This window comes from Caretta caretta, chromosome 7 (assembly GCF_965140235.1).
Source record: "Caretta caretta isolate rCarCar2 chromosome 7, rCarCar1.hap1, whole genome shotgun sequence".
NCBI classification, from domain to species: Eukaryota; Metazoa; Chordata; order Testudines; family Cheloniidae; genus Caretta; species Caretta caretta.
Window position 1 is genome coordinate 37,778,621 of NC_134212.1, and position 14,274 is coordinate 37,792,894.

At 40.4% G+C, this 14,274-nt stretch overlaps 1 protein-coding gene across 13 annotated transcripts in view; it reads left to right on the top strand.

Moving 5' to 3' along the window:
* The window catches only part of RAF1 (Raf-1 proto-oncogene, serine/threonine kinase), a 98,226-nt gene that overhangs the window by 24,941 nt on the left and 59,011 nt on the right, over window positions 1-14,274 (top strand). For 8 of the 13 annotated variants that reach the window (XM_075130553.1, XM_048859137.2, XM_075130554.1 and 5 more), the window contains 3 exons: window positions 7,760-7,992; window positions 11,191-11,303; window positions 13,524-13,626. In XM_075130553.1, coding sequence (XP_074986654.1) covers window positions 7,786-7,992; window positions 11,191-11,303; window positions 13,524-13,626 — 423 coding nt within the window. In that variant the 5' untranslated portion in view covers window positions 7,760-7,785. Of the gene's footprint in view, window positions 1-2,305; window positions 2,367-6,278; window positions 6,331-6,354; window positions 6,507-7,759; window positions 7,993-11,190; window positions 11,304-13,523; window positions 13,627-14,274 lie in introns of those variants that run through there. The other 5 variants (XM_048859139.2, XM_048859144.2, XM_048859143.2 and 2 more) reach the window with 4 other exon arrangements.

Here is a 14,274-nt window from a genome sequence, read left to right on the forward strand (position 1 = left end):
ATGAAAAAAGGTTGGAAACCCCTGGAGTACATGGATGTGTGCTTTACCTAAAGACTTATCATCCCCTGTTAGTAACCTAGACCGGCTTAACTTCTTCAGACATCCCCAGTGGTCTTCCCTTGGTTCCCCCAAACAACTTCCTCTCTCTTGAGAAAGTGTTCCTTTTCTAAACCTGCCACAACTTTTGATCTTCAGTGTGTGTGGGGCCTTTTCCTGTCCTGGCTTCCTGCTTGTTTTTCCTTACAGCCTCTGATTAGATTAAACTAGTGTATTCATACTGTAAACATCCTAATACCCAGATCAACATACAGTATTCTTAAATGACTACACAGTGGCTCCGATTCTGTCAGAGTTTTCTAGACTTTTCTATGGTTGTCATAACTAGTATGATATCTTGATTAACTTATTCCCAGAACATCCCCATAGGGCCAGGAAGGACTGTATTACTACCATTTTACAGATGTGGCACTGAGGCACAGTTTAAGGTTCCAGAATTCAGTAAAACTGTTAAAGAATGTGCTTAACTTCAAGCATATGAGTAATCTCTTCAAATTCAGTGGAAATATAACTGTCCTTAAAGTTAAGTATGTGCTAAGTGCTTTGCTGAATCGGGGTCTAAATGAGTTGCCCAAGATCACACGAGAAGTCTGCAGTGGAGGCAGGAATAGAATCCATATTGCTAGGTTCCTAATCCAGTGCCTTAGTCACAAAGCTATTTATTCTTTTCCAGCAGAATCCTGCTTCATTTGCTACATGCCTTAAAACTTTTACAGTGGACACCAGGCTTATGCATGACACACTAGCCAATTAGTGCAGTGTGTAAGAGGGGTGCTTTGGACCCCTAAACAAATGCACTCCATAACCTTGCTTTATTGTCCAATGTTCTGAGGGTCCAAAGGCAAAGGTTCTGAGGAAAAAAGTATGTGAACGTGTAATTGAAGACTCATATTATAGGGGAAGCTGGTTGCAATCTCCATATTTACACTGCCTAACACTTTCTATTACAAGATTCTTGTGATCTTCATGGATTCTCATGATCTTTACTTGACAGCCTCTCACTGTTCCTTGGTATGCAGTAGGCTTTCCATATTTGGCAGGAGGAAGGCCCTTGGGCTGGGGAAGTGCTTTTTTTTTTTGTCCCATGAAATATTGTTCAGCTTTTGGCAAGATACAAATTTTAAAAATTGCCTTTTCTCATCTTTTGTATTCCTCAAAAATTTTGGTAGCATGCTTAAAAATAATAAAAAAGGAACATTTTAATTCCTAGATTGGTACCACCACTGCCACACATGCTGCACAAAGGAATACTTGTGAGCTGCTGGAGCAGCTGAAAAGAGATTTCAGGGGGCGTGGGGAGAGAAGAGAGTAAGCTTGTCCCATCCCCCAATCACAGGACATAGCCTGTTTCTCCTCATTCTTCCCTCCTGAACCCAAAATCCCACCTCCTGGTGTGAGGGGGGAAAAGAGGTGGACAAAGCTTGTCCCCCGCGGTCTTCACTATGAGAGAGCCTTCTGCTTGTGCCAGCTAATATATTTAATCCTTTAGCTCAAGTGGTGGCTATCTTTGTTTAGAGGTTTTTCTAGTTGTACATAATAGTATTTATTTGTACCTTTTTTCTTTCTTACTCCCCTTCCCCCAACCAATCTAGGAAATGACATCCAAATAAAATATAGGGTCACAGGCTTTGTTGCTTCTCTAGGCTGAGCGCATTGCCCTCACCAGGCAATTCCTCATGCCCCAAATTTCTCCTTTCTACTCCATACCAGGTTCCCCCACTCCCCCTGTATGCCATGGGTTCTGTGTGCCTCCTCCATTCTACTTCCTATGTCAGTGGTTCTGTGTGCATCACCATCTCCCTCCAAAACCACCATTCTTTATTTTCTTTCTATTTCAGGGTGTCAACATTTTAAAACTGTATTGGGAGAATTGGTAGAACTAAGATCAGGTGTATTGCCAGGGAATTCCATGAGTCCTCCATTTTCCCTTTTTGGTTTTTCCCATTTCTACCAAAATCAGTAGGTTCTGCCCATTGACACCTAGAACAGTCCCTGAACTTTCGGAATTGAATAGATGTGGCATTCAGAAGTTGTTACATCCAAACAGAGAAATGTCATTAAGTTGAGTGCAAGGCCTTGCAAGTTCAGTCGATTACATTAAAAGAATGATATTTAGATTGCAAAGTCAAAGCACTTCAAAGCTGGGAAATGCCAGATTTGTTTGTCAGTGGAAACTTAATTCTTTCTCCTTGTGCATATGCATTATGATAGTCTTTAGTTGCATGCTCACATTCTATTTTTTCCACAGGACCCTGCCTCATTCAGTGCACAGGATAGACATGCAGTGGGGCAGATATAACTTGGCAAAGGTAACTGTGAAAATGGCATTTCCTGACTTATCTGTGCCTGATTTTGCAACATAAATGTTCTTTAAATATAGTTTATTGTATTTCATACATATATAAGGAAAATCTGTATGTATATAAGGCAGCAGTGTTAAGATTGCACAAGCAACTTTAATTTTTGTCCCTTCCTGACTGTTGATAGGGTCGATTTGCAACTTGAATGTTTTTTATGCAGTTCTGTTGTATAGATTTTCCTACTTTTTAAAAAAGATAAATAAAACACATTTTTCTGTGTGCTGCTATTCACTAGACATGAGTATAGTACTATGTACCGTACATGTGCAGTACATGAGGTGGGAGCCCTTGTCAGATTAGATTTCCACCTTTCTCTATCATGTGGAAGAAAGGCCTCCTTTGGCGTTCCTGTATCTCTTTTTTTTTTTTTTTTATGCACCTCCATCGATCGCATTTCAGTGCCCAACCGAGCATAACTGAAATATTGCTCCACTTGACTATACTTGGGTATGTCCTGTGGAATCCTGAGGTGACCTCTTTTTGATTACAAATATATGCAGTGTCAGATGAAGGAACTTGGGGAGCTTATTAGTTTTAATTGTTTGTTCTTGTATTCATACACTACATACATTTAAAAACCCTTTTATAATCCAGCCATAACAAATTAGTATTGTGTGTTTGCATCAACTTCCGTTGTGATATTGCAACTGTTCAAAAAGTGGTTACAAGATTATTTTTTTAGAAAAACTAATTTTTTTTTTTAATAATTATGCTCAAAAACAGCTTAACTATTTCAGTAAAAGTCAAATGCAGCAGTGCAAAGCTCACATGATTCTGGGCAGTTGCGTTGCCCATCAGAATTTTTTGGGAAGAATCATGTCCTTGTCATGTCATTTGCTGCCTCCCAGGGAAGTCTGGAAGAGGATTGAAAAGTAGAGGAGGGGGAAAAAGGGGTAGACTAGTTAAGAATCGCCACCACCCCCAGAGCATATAAGGGAACAGGGGAAGGTGAGTAGCAGATACTACTTCCTTTAAATGAAGGAGGCTTTTGGGGTGAGGTGAAGAGAGGACACTTTCTGTACAGGTGGGGGTTGGAAGTGACTTGGATTTAATCACATCTCTGGTGCTAGGAAGAGGAGCATGGAGAGCACCCTCCTCTTCCCAGCAGCTGGAAGTTGTCTAGCTTTCTGCACTCCTGGATCTCACTGGTGGTAGAAGCTCCTCCCTCAAAAATCTTTCTTATAGGCCTCTTGTTATTGATGCCTGGTAAATTGTTAAAGCCCTATGTACAATCTAAAGATGTGACATCATATGCCCAGTGATATAATTCTAGAAAGTCAAAATAATGTTTGCAGCATTTCTCTTTAAAGGTAATACATAGCTGGAAGGCATTGTAAAACCAGCATAGTATTACCAAGTCTATTAATATTCATGTTCAGTAACATGTATATTTTGCATATCAGAATCAAAGGCTTTTATGAATGCTTCTTAAATTTGATTAGAAATAACAGGAAATTATAGCTAGCATCCATCTATTGTCTTCATTCTACATTTTGTATGTAACTTGTTGGGACTCTTATGTATCAGTTGCCTTTTTAACTGTGATAGGTTAATGTAGAGTCTACCTGATATTAACAAATTTGTTGTTCTGAAGTTTGGAAAGGCTGGGGAAAACTATTAGTTGGTATTTCAGTGCTAAGGGAAACAAGTACCACGTCAAGTTGAGATTTTATGGGAAATAAGTGTAGAGGAGGTATGCTCCCTGACATCTGTCCTCTCCCTGAAAAAAAAATTACAGCTAGTAAGTTATTAATCTTGATCCAGATTGGCTAAACAGCTTATCAGTTTAAGTTAGAGAGCCACTCTTAACTATAAAAGCTGTTGTAATTTAACTTGCTGACATTAGTCTCCTTTCCTGTTTGATTCTCAAGTTGCAAATACAAAACCAGTCTCATTTATGCATGCTAGGTAAATTTTCAGAAGTGTCTTAGTCCCATTAACTTTCAGTGGGATTCGAGCTCCTTACTTAGGTATTTCAGAAAATTTTTATCCCTTTGATACTACAACATCTGGGAGATCCTATTGTTTTTGGCACAGTTGAAGGAGAGGATTGCTTAATGTTATGGTAGAACCAGTTTAGAGCTGATATTTGATAGAGAATATGTCTCGTAATTCCTGTGCAAATCCACCCAAATTTGGATAAATTATACAACTTTGAAAAATTTTAGTTTGCATGTGCTCAGTAAACACAGAATTTAGTGGCTAAAATCTGTGAAGATTCTATCTTCCTGGGGCATGCTTCGTTAGCTCTTAGTGCTGACCAAACTCTGCATGCACTGTCCTAACAAAGTGACTGAGCATGCTCCATTCCTAGGGCTAAGGGGGCAAAACTGAACTTTTCCTGTAGTTGTAGCTTCCAGTAGCTGTGACCTGGGTACTGGAACTGAGAAACTGTCTTTTCTCTACTCTGATTATCACTCTGCTGGCACCTAGGAGCATGGAGGAAGAAGTTGTCTGACTTGAAACCTGAGGGGATAAAAGGAGACCGGGGAAGAAGGGGAGTAGATTGGGACAAGGATTCTGGTGAGACTGGGACTAGAGAGAAACTATAAGTGCGAGCTGGAGTGTGGGGGGAAAACTGCTGGTTGGATAAGGAGACTGGGTTTGAGAGCCAGATGGGGGGTGGGCTGGTTGGGCAAGAAAATTCGGACTGGGAATTGGTGCGGGAGAGGGAAACACAGATCAGGCAAAGAGCTTGGTGGGAGGAGAAGGAGACTGGGACTGAAGACAGGGAACGGGGCTGGGAGGTGATAAAAGACATGGAGCCAGGAAAAAACTTGGCAATGAGACTGGGTCAAGCAGCCAGGGAGGGGGGCTACTGAGGCCTTGTCTACACTACAGGGGAAATTCAATCTAAGCTACACAATTTGAGTTGCGTGAATAGCGTAACTTAAATAGACGTAGCTTAGACCTACTTACTGCGGGGTCCACACTATGCAATGTCTACGGGAGACGCTCTCCCGTTGGCTCCCCCTACTCTTCTCGATCCGGTGGAGTACAGGAGTCAACAAGAGAGCGATCTGTGGTTGATTTAGTGGGTCTTTAGCCAGGGTTTAGCTAAATTGACCGATGCATCGATCGTTGCTCGTAGATCCCTTGGTAAGTGTAGACAAGCCCTGAGACAAGGAAAGAGGGGGACAGATCCGGGAGCAACTGGAACCCGCAAGGAGAGTGAGAGAATGAATGAGGATCTGGGAGGGGGGAAATGAGACTGGTTTGACAAGGAGTTTGGGATTGGGGGATGAGAAGCCTGAGAAGTGGAGATGGAGACTTGGACTGGGAGGCAGGGGTGGGGAAGAGGTAGGAATGGTACTTGGACAGATTGGAAGTGACAGGACTTGGTGTCAACAGGCAGAAAAGTATCTGACCTCTAGAGAACACTCTACTCCAGAGCCTGAAATGGAACCCCAGATTTCTGAGTTTCATCATTCCTTTGCTGTCAGTACATACCTGTGAAGCCCACTAGCAAAGTGTCTTATCCCCCTCTAGTGCTGGTCCACATAGAGGATGACAACCTATTACTGCTATCACTTATTCTATTAGCCCAAGTGGTAGAGGTCTGTCCAGTGCATCTAAAGTTTCCAGCTCTGCTGATAACTCATGTAGGTGTTAGTATGATGCCATGTGATGGAATTTTTTTCCCTGTTTGCTCTTTAAAAGACTGGAAAATTATACACAGAACCTCTTCTCTTCCATCCCCCCACTCCCCTATTAATAAAACATTATTAAGGTTGCAAAGTTGAGCACACAGAAGTTAAGAAATGCCAGATTTATGGTTGCCTATGTAACTTTAATTCATCCTCCTTCTATATATTTATTATGATATGGTGTTTACATGATCACATACTGTTTTTTCCACAGGACCCTGGCCTAAGTCACTGCACAGATGGACCTGCTCTGGGGATGAATCAAGGTAGTATAGTGATGGAGGACTCCTACTTCATTAGTTGCAGAAGTTGGAAGACGTGGTAGTGCATGAGCAGGAAATTGCTTAAAGTGAGAGGATGGTCTCATGCAGGCAGTTAAATGCTGCCATGGAAAACTAGATTCTATCCTATCCTCTGCCACAGAGTTTCGATGTGATGCTAGGCAAGTCACTTAAACCAAATTTTTCACACATGATCTGTAATTATGCATTCTTCAATTTCTGGATACTTTACTTGAGGTCCTGGGGTCTGATTTGTAGAAGGGCTGAGCACTCACAGCTGCAACTGACGTCAGTGGGGGGAGCTGTGCTTTGAACTTAAATAATGCTGAGTACTCATAAATAGTGATCCATCGTAAAGCCCATGAGAAAATTAGTAATTCTGCCTTCAAAACAGGGTTTAAGTAAAGTGCAGTAAGTAAGTTTTAGGGCCACACATTGAACTGTGAAGATAAAACAAATTATTGAATAACTGCTCATGAAGTGAGAACTGTCCATTTTATGTACCGAATGAGACAGGGATCCTTTGGGGGGAAAAAAAGTGTGATCATGTAATTAAAGACTGTCATAATGCATATGTATAAGAGGGCTGAATTAAGGTTGCACAGACAGCCTTAATTCTAGTATTTCCTAGCTTTTGGGTGCTTGACTTCGCAATCTTAATTTTTTAACATAGTTTTGTGTGTATAAAGAATATTAAGATCAGGAATATAGATAATTGTCAAAGATTTATTTAGCAATAATCTCTCTTACTGTAACTTGGCTAGGTAAATATACTTAAAAAGCTTGCATTGTGTAATTGTAGAGCCCTGTCTTCAGATACTCTTTGCTCATCTTTTTTGGGGGGGAATGTATGGGCTTAATTTTGTTTCTTCTCAGTTTTTGGAAAGCTTGATAATGACTTAAAAAAAACTGAACAGAAAAAAGACTTCACACTTTAAATATATTTATACTTTAACTCAGACCTTTTAGTTTCAAACGTAGCATGTACTTAGCCATGAGTGAGGGAAGTATACTTCAGCTTGGAAAGGAAAAATTCCATCAGAAATGTAAGTGTGCACTGAACGTGTTGCTTTCAAGATTCACAGGAATGTGTGCACGCATCTGTATTTATGGAGATCTACACAATTAAATAAACTTAGCTGAGATTGCTGTAACTACATTTTTATGAGTTTGTCTGTTGTAATAAAACACGGACAATAGCATTCTGCATAAATGTTGTTTGTATAATTTTACAATATAACTAGGGCATGATACCATGGTTGAAAAGCACTTGAGATCTACTGATGAAAAATACTATATAAAAGCATAAGGTGGTATTATTTATTACATTGTTTGGTCTTTTACTGTATTTGCTTACAGATTTATCTTAACATCTGAGAACGTTGTAATTTCTTTTGCCTGTACTTCATTTCAGATTTTGCTGTTCCTTAGCCTGTATCAATGGAGCACATTCAGGGAGCTTGGAAGACCATCAGTAACGGTTTTGGATTTAAGGATTCTGTCTTTGATGGATCAAACTGTATTTCACCTACTATTGTTCAGCAGTTTGGCTATCAACGCCGAGCTTCTGATGATGGCAAGCTCTCAGATACATCTAAGACTAGTAATACCATTCGGGTTTTCTTGCCTAACAAGCAGCGCACAGTGGTAAGTCTACACAAGCCTCATGTATGGCTACGTCTACATTACGGTCTATTGGCAACGCTGTGTAGTGTAAGTGTAGCTACATGCAGCAGTCAAAAGTGTACCACATCCACACTGCAGTATGTAGCTACACGTGTCAGTGAAAGGCTCTGGCAGAGGGGAGGCAGCAGGGAAAGCTTCAGCAGCTGCGTGGTGCTGGAGCCTTTCACTCTGGCGAGGAAAAGCTCTGGCTGGGAGGAGGCAGCAGGGAAAGGCTTCACCTCTGCCAGAGCCTTATCTTGTGGCAGGGAAGGGCTCTGGCAGCAGGGAGGTGCTGGAGCCTTTCCCTGGTGCCAGAGTTTTTCCTGCAATGGGGAAAGGCTTCAGAAGCAGGGAGACAGTGGGACGCTACATGGCTAAAAATAGCAACGTAGACTGGGAGGGACGGCTTGGGTGACTAGAGATCCATGTAGGATGTGTATTTGAGTCTACTTCAGATGTATCTGTAGTTTACTCACCTAAGCAATGCCTCACAGTCTATACTGCTATTTTTACCTGCGGTAGGGAGACTGTGCATGTACGTAGACTACACGCCTCCAAAAGAAGGGAGTGCTGAAGCATCCTATGAGATATAATAGACTTTTACTATTGTTAATGTGTATGTGGCAACAGAAATGTTAAATAAAACTGGAAGGTTGGTCTATGTTTAGGAAAGTCACTGTTAGTCCATTAATCCTAAAGGCTATATTTTAAAATATAGCATCTTATTCTGATGCAATGTTCTACAATATACATGTGTAGATTACATTCAAATATTTAATGGCAAGAGATTACAGTAGTGGGCTAACCTAATTTACAGTACTGTTGCAGAACTATCCTAGCCTATGTGAACTCAAATGTATAATGATTTTGTCACAGGTTGCTTCAACATGGATCCCTACAATGAAATATATTGAAGATAGATTGAACTTAAACATTGCTTGGTCTTTGTTCCAAGCGGAGCATTCCAATAATATGCTAAAACTCTATCCATTGCTTGAAATCCTAATTCATGTTTTGTCCCTTCCCTCAACATAATGCCATCCATGCACTCACAGTGCTATCATTTCTGTCTGTGTATGTATCAAGTATAAAACATTCTGTCTAGCATAAAAACAGTAAACTACAACAAAATTTCCTGACTCAAGTTGATATATTACTGTGGGTGTGACAGAAAATATGCCTGTCTGGCCTGTTAGGACAGCATGCCATGAGCCAAAACATTAAGTCCCAGCAAGTCCATTGTTGTATACCACAAGTTAACTTTTGTAGACAAACCTTCAAAAGTGAACTGTAAAGCAAGTGTGTGGTGTTTTGTTTTTTGTTTTTTTTCTTTTTTTAAAGAGTGGAATGGATCCTTTGGTCTATATAACTGCCTCAAACATTTTCTGAAAAGCTTTTTTCTGCTTCTACGTTAGGACTTACTGCTTTTCCTGTGGAGGACCTGGAATGTGACCTCATAGTTGGAGGTAGAAAGTTGAACAGGAGGAAAGGATGAGACTTAGGCTGGGAGAGCTGTAACTCAAATTTCAACCTCCGGTTCAAACATCACATTCCAAGCCCAACTACTGCCAGTGTTTCCTAGGGGAAAAATAAATATGTTTGATATTTCTTATGTTAAGCAAGCAGAATTTTTTTCTTAAATCTAAGGCGGTCTTTTCTCATAATAAAGGAATATCCAGAACAATTTTTGTTGGTATGAACAACAAACTAGCCACAGTAAATATAGCAAACTGTTACAATAAAGTGATTGTGGCAATCATCAAAATACCTCCTTCCAAAATTGATGAGAAGATATTGACAAACTCAGAATGCCATACATAAAACCTGTATCATCTGCCTTCGTTTTGGCTTCTCTTTTGGTCAAGATCAAGTGGCATGTTGAGCCAAAGGGTCATACAGGCATAATTCTTGAGTCTATTGTAGATCAAGTGGTAGGGATGCAGCATTAAAAAGTTATATATTACATCCAAACAGAGAAATACCATCCAATTGAGCATAAGACATCACAAACTTGTCCAATGTGCTCATGGGCATGTAGATTCAAACATTCAACCTTACATTTCACTTCCTTTAATGTCAAGGCAAACGAATGAAGCAAACAGTGGCTTAATTTCCTCTTACTTTCTGCTGACCATCCTAGAAAGCAAAATAACTATTATAATGAAATTTTTTTGTATGGAAGGATAACTTTTCTTTATCTTGAAGTTTTAAATTCTTACAGAAGCCCAGAAGTTGATGCACATGATGCAACCATAATTTCCACTAAGCATAGTAGTTTGTTCTTAAACATTTAGGGAGGGTAGCAAAGGCAGGTCTCCCCTTTTAAATGGGGGTGAATATACCATTTGTTAAGGAGGTTCACAACTGGAGATGCTTCTGGATCATAAGGTAGCACTGATGGCCAAAAAGCACTGCTGTGTGCATCTGATCAGACTTACAGCCTTTCAGTTTGAAGGGAGACCTTGCCACAGTGACCCATGTCTTTATCCTATTGAGATTTGACAATGCATTCTGTGGGAGCTGCATTAGAAGACCATTCTGAAATTACAGCCAATGAGAGAGCAGCAATATCAGCTATCCGCATTGGCTGCTGATTTGCTTTTGGGTGCCATTCTGTGTGGTGTTTGATCTTAATAAGCCCTGTATGTATGGTTTGGGATATGGCTACTTAAGAGACTACCTTTGTCTCTCCGTTGTCACACCACCTCAAATCAGCTAAGGTACTTTCAGTTTCACTCAGTTCCTGGATTTGAAAGTTTGGGAACTGTTCTGGTGGCAGGATGATTGAGTACATTGCTCCTTCACACATTGATCTGAGAGCTCCAAATGTGTTTACATTAAGGGCATGATGTAAGGCTCATTTGTTTTCTAGGGAAAGCTATATTGGATGGATTTTTGGATGGATTTGTTCAGTTAAATTCTGAAGGAAATAGTATCTCTTATTAATCTGTTTTAACATTGCTCCTAGAAATGCTTGTGCATGTCATCAGTGTGGCATGTTAGGCACACTTTTTTGAAATTTCAGTCTCTATTAATAAAAGTGCTACTAAGTCTAGTTTCACTGTAGTGATGTGTAGAATATGATGTGTCTAGTCTTGTGTAGAATATGAAGATCAGAAAAATGGTATTTTAAACCCTTTTATGTCCTCATTAGAGTTTTGAATTGGCTCTTGTTCACAGGTAAATGTGCGGAATGGGATGACCCTACATGATTGTCTTATGAAGGCGCTCAAAGTCAGAGGTCTGCAGCCAGAATGCTGTGCAGTTTTTCGACTTTTTAATGAACAAAAAGGGTAAGAAGCTGTGTACTAAATCAGAGAAACAGTTTTAACATTCTGTTGGATTTTTCAAATCCTGGTTTTAAACTAGCAGAAACTGTGGTTTCTTCCCCCATTTTTAGAAGTCTAACTTGGCTGTGAAGACTCTCTTCATGCTTTCTTTGCTCTTCTCAGATTTCTTATTCAAAAAGCCATGCCTTAAGCATGCTGAAATGATGTAAGAAATTAAATATTAGTTTTATTTAAATGCTCATACTCCTGGGGGATTTCTACACCACTGTATATGCGCAGATTTTTTTGCTTCCCTGCAGAAAAATTACTTTCTGATGGGGAAACAAAGAGAAGCCTCAAGAGCTGTTATGTGTCCCTCCCCAGGAGTGTGGGCACATCATTTTGGGTGCCTAGAGCAGCTGGTGGAGAGGTAAATCACCACAGTGGGTGTGGGGGCCCTGGCGAGACCCCGACCGATGACTGACTCCTACCCTGCGCCAGGCTCAGCTGCTAGTCCCAGATTGTCTGGGGGCAGGGGAGGAAAGGATTTTCTTTTCCCTGCAAGGAGCAGCCAGGGCTGGGTCAGACCCACCTCCAGAAACCTCCCCTTGCTGTAGGAACCCCCAACGAGCTCCTGTGCATTCAGATCCCCCCCACCCGAACCCCCCAGTGATCCACCCGCACCCAGATTGCCCCACACAGAACCCTCTCCCCCCAAACCCCTCCACATTTGGATCTTGCCGGACTAAGCCTGTCTACCCACATCTGGTGTGCCTGGCACAGAGGGACAGGGCCCTGGGGTGTTTCTGGGGCAGGGCCAGCCTTTGTGCTGTGTCAGGGTTGGGTGCAGTCTCACCACCAAATCCGTGTCCCAGGAGGGCAAGGGGTTTTGCAGGGTGATCTCCCACCTCCATGTGGCCAGTGCTCCCCACTGCCATGCTGGAGCCTCTACATTTATTTATTGTCAAATAAAATTTGCAGAATTTTAAAATGTGTGCAGAATTTTTATTTTTTGGCAAAGAATTTTTAATTTTTCGGTGCAGAATTCCCTCAGGAATAATAGTAAGGATTTTATATACACCGTGAAATATGTCTGCACTTCTATTTCAAAACTGAAGAAGGAAAAATCTGAGTTAGCTGCTTTTTACAGACTTCTTTATATCACTCTAATCTAGCTAGATTGTGTGTTCAAATTTGAACACACAATATTTTCTTCCTGCATTTGAAGATACATACTTCAGCATTATACATGCTTGATTCTCTCAAATAAGGATCCTTGTATTCAATTTTAATGTTATAAATTCCTGTGGAAATTTTAAAATGTTATGGATTTAAGTCTCATCTCAGGTATTCCTTTGCGTTCTGTAGGGCTGGGGGGTGCTGCTATTAAATGCCAAATTATTATTTTACAAGCGGAGAGTGTGAAGGTATCTCGTTGAGTTAATGTATTAACTTCACACATCAGAAGACTTGGGCTCAATGCTTTTTGAAGCCACAATTATGAGACAGTCATTTGTGGGTATTAATCTCTGTGTAACTGAGTCTGTATTGAGATCTCAAGTAACTTTGGCGCTCAAGCACATAATATGGTTTCTATATCACTAAACTTGCCATTCCTAATTTGGTACATTTGTTCATAAAGAGATTTCTACTGTGCCCATCACCATAACACCTGGATGCCTTTTATCTTATAAAAACAATCATCAAAATATGACATCCCATGTAAGGTATTTAAACTGCTATTGCTGAAAAATTGGAAATCACTTACAATTCTGTGTTTTTTTTTAAAAACAAAACACTGAAATACCATTAATTCTAAGAGATTGCTTGTATTTGTTTTCATCTGGCTGATGAATCTTGCCCATATGCTCAGGGTTTAGCTGATCGCCATATTTCGGGTCCGGAAGGAATTTTCCCCCAGGGCAGATTGGAAGAGGCCCTGGAGGTTTTTTGCCTTCCTCTGTAGCATGGGGCACGGGTCACTTGCTGGAGGATTCTCTGCTCCTTGAAGTCTTTAAACTACGATTTGAGGACTTCAGTAGCACAGATATAGGTGTGAGGTTTTTTGCAGGAGTAGTGGGTGAAATTCTGTGGACTGCGTTGTGCAGGAGGTCAGACTACATGATCATAATGGTCCCTTCTGACCTAAATATCAATGAATCTATGTTATAGGAGCATGTATTACAATTTACATTATTGAATAGACCTAATTATTCTCACTTCTCAGTTTTTTTTCCTTTTTAGCAAAAAAGCACGCTTAGATTGGAATACAGATGCTGCCTCCTTGATTGGAGAGGAACTGCAAGTAGATTTCCTTGATCATGTTCCACTTACAACACACAACTTTGTAAGTTTAGTTTTCTTCTGTATTTTGAATGCAGGTTCAGTTGACTTCTTAAACACGGGAAACAACTTTAAATCTTGATGCTACAGTATTCTCTCCCAATAAATTACTATTAATTTATTAATCAATAAAACCAGAATGACAACAACCCCAGATTATTTACGGGTATTAGTCCCCTAATCTCAGTAATTTTTTTCAGACCTGGCCTAGAACATGTGTCAATGCCCTCTTTCATTTACAATAGTAGTAATGAAATAACAACCTGACAGAGGATCAGAAGCAGAGTTTTCTTTACACTCCAGTTGACAGTATTTTCTAATCCCAAAACTGAATGGATGTCTTCACCTTAGTCTTTTATTTCAGAAAATTGAATAATTTCTCTTACATATTCAGTAAAGTTCGCATCACTTATGCAAAGAGAAAGTATTCATGGTTTCTTTGGCACGCATGTTTGCTTTTTTTGAAGGTATCAGCTGGACAATGATTGTTGCTAGAATAAGGTGTTGCTTTTTGGGCTAGCAGTAGTCCTAAGCATAGTCATGAAATGCCTGTCTCTGGTGACTGACGGTCTTCGTCACCTGGGTTTAACTGTGTATATGTGCATGTGCTTCCAAGGATATGGCCTTCTTGAAAGGTGGTTCAGGATCTGAA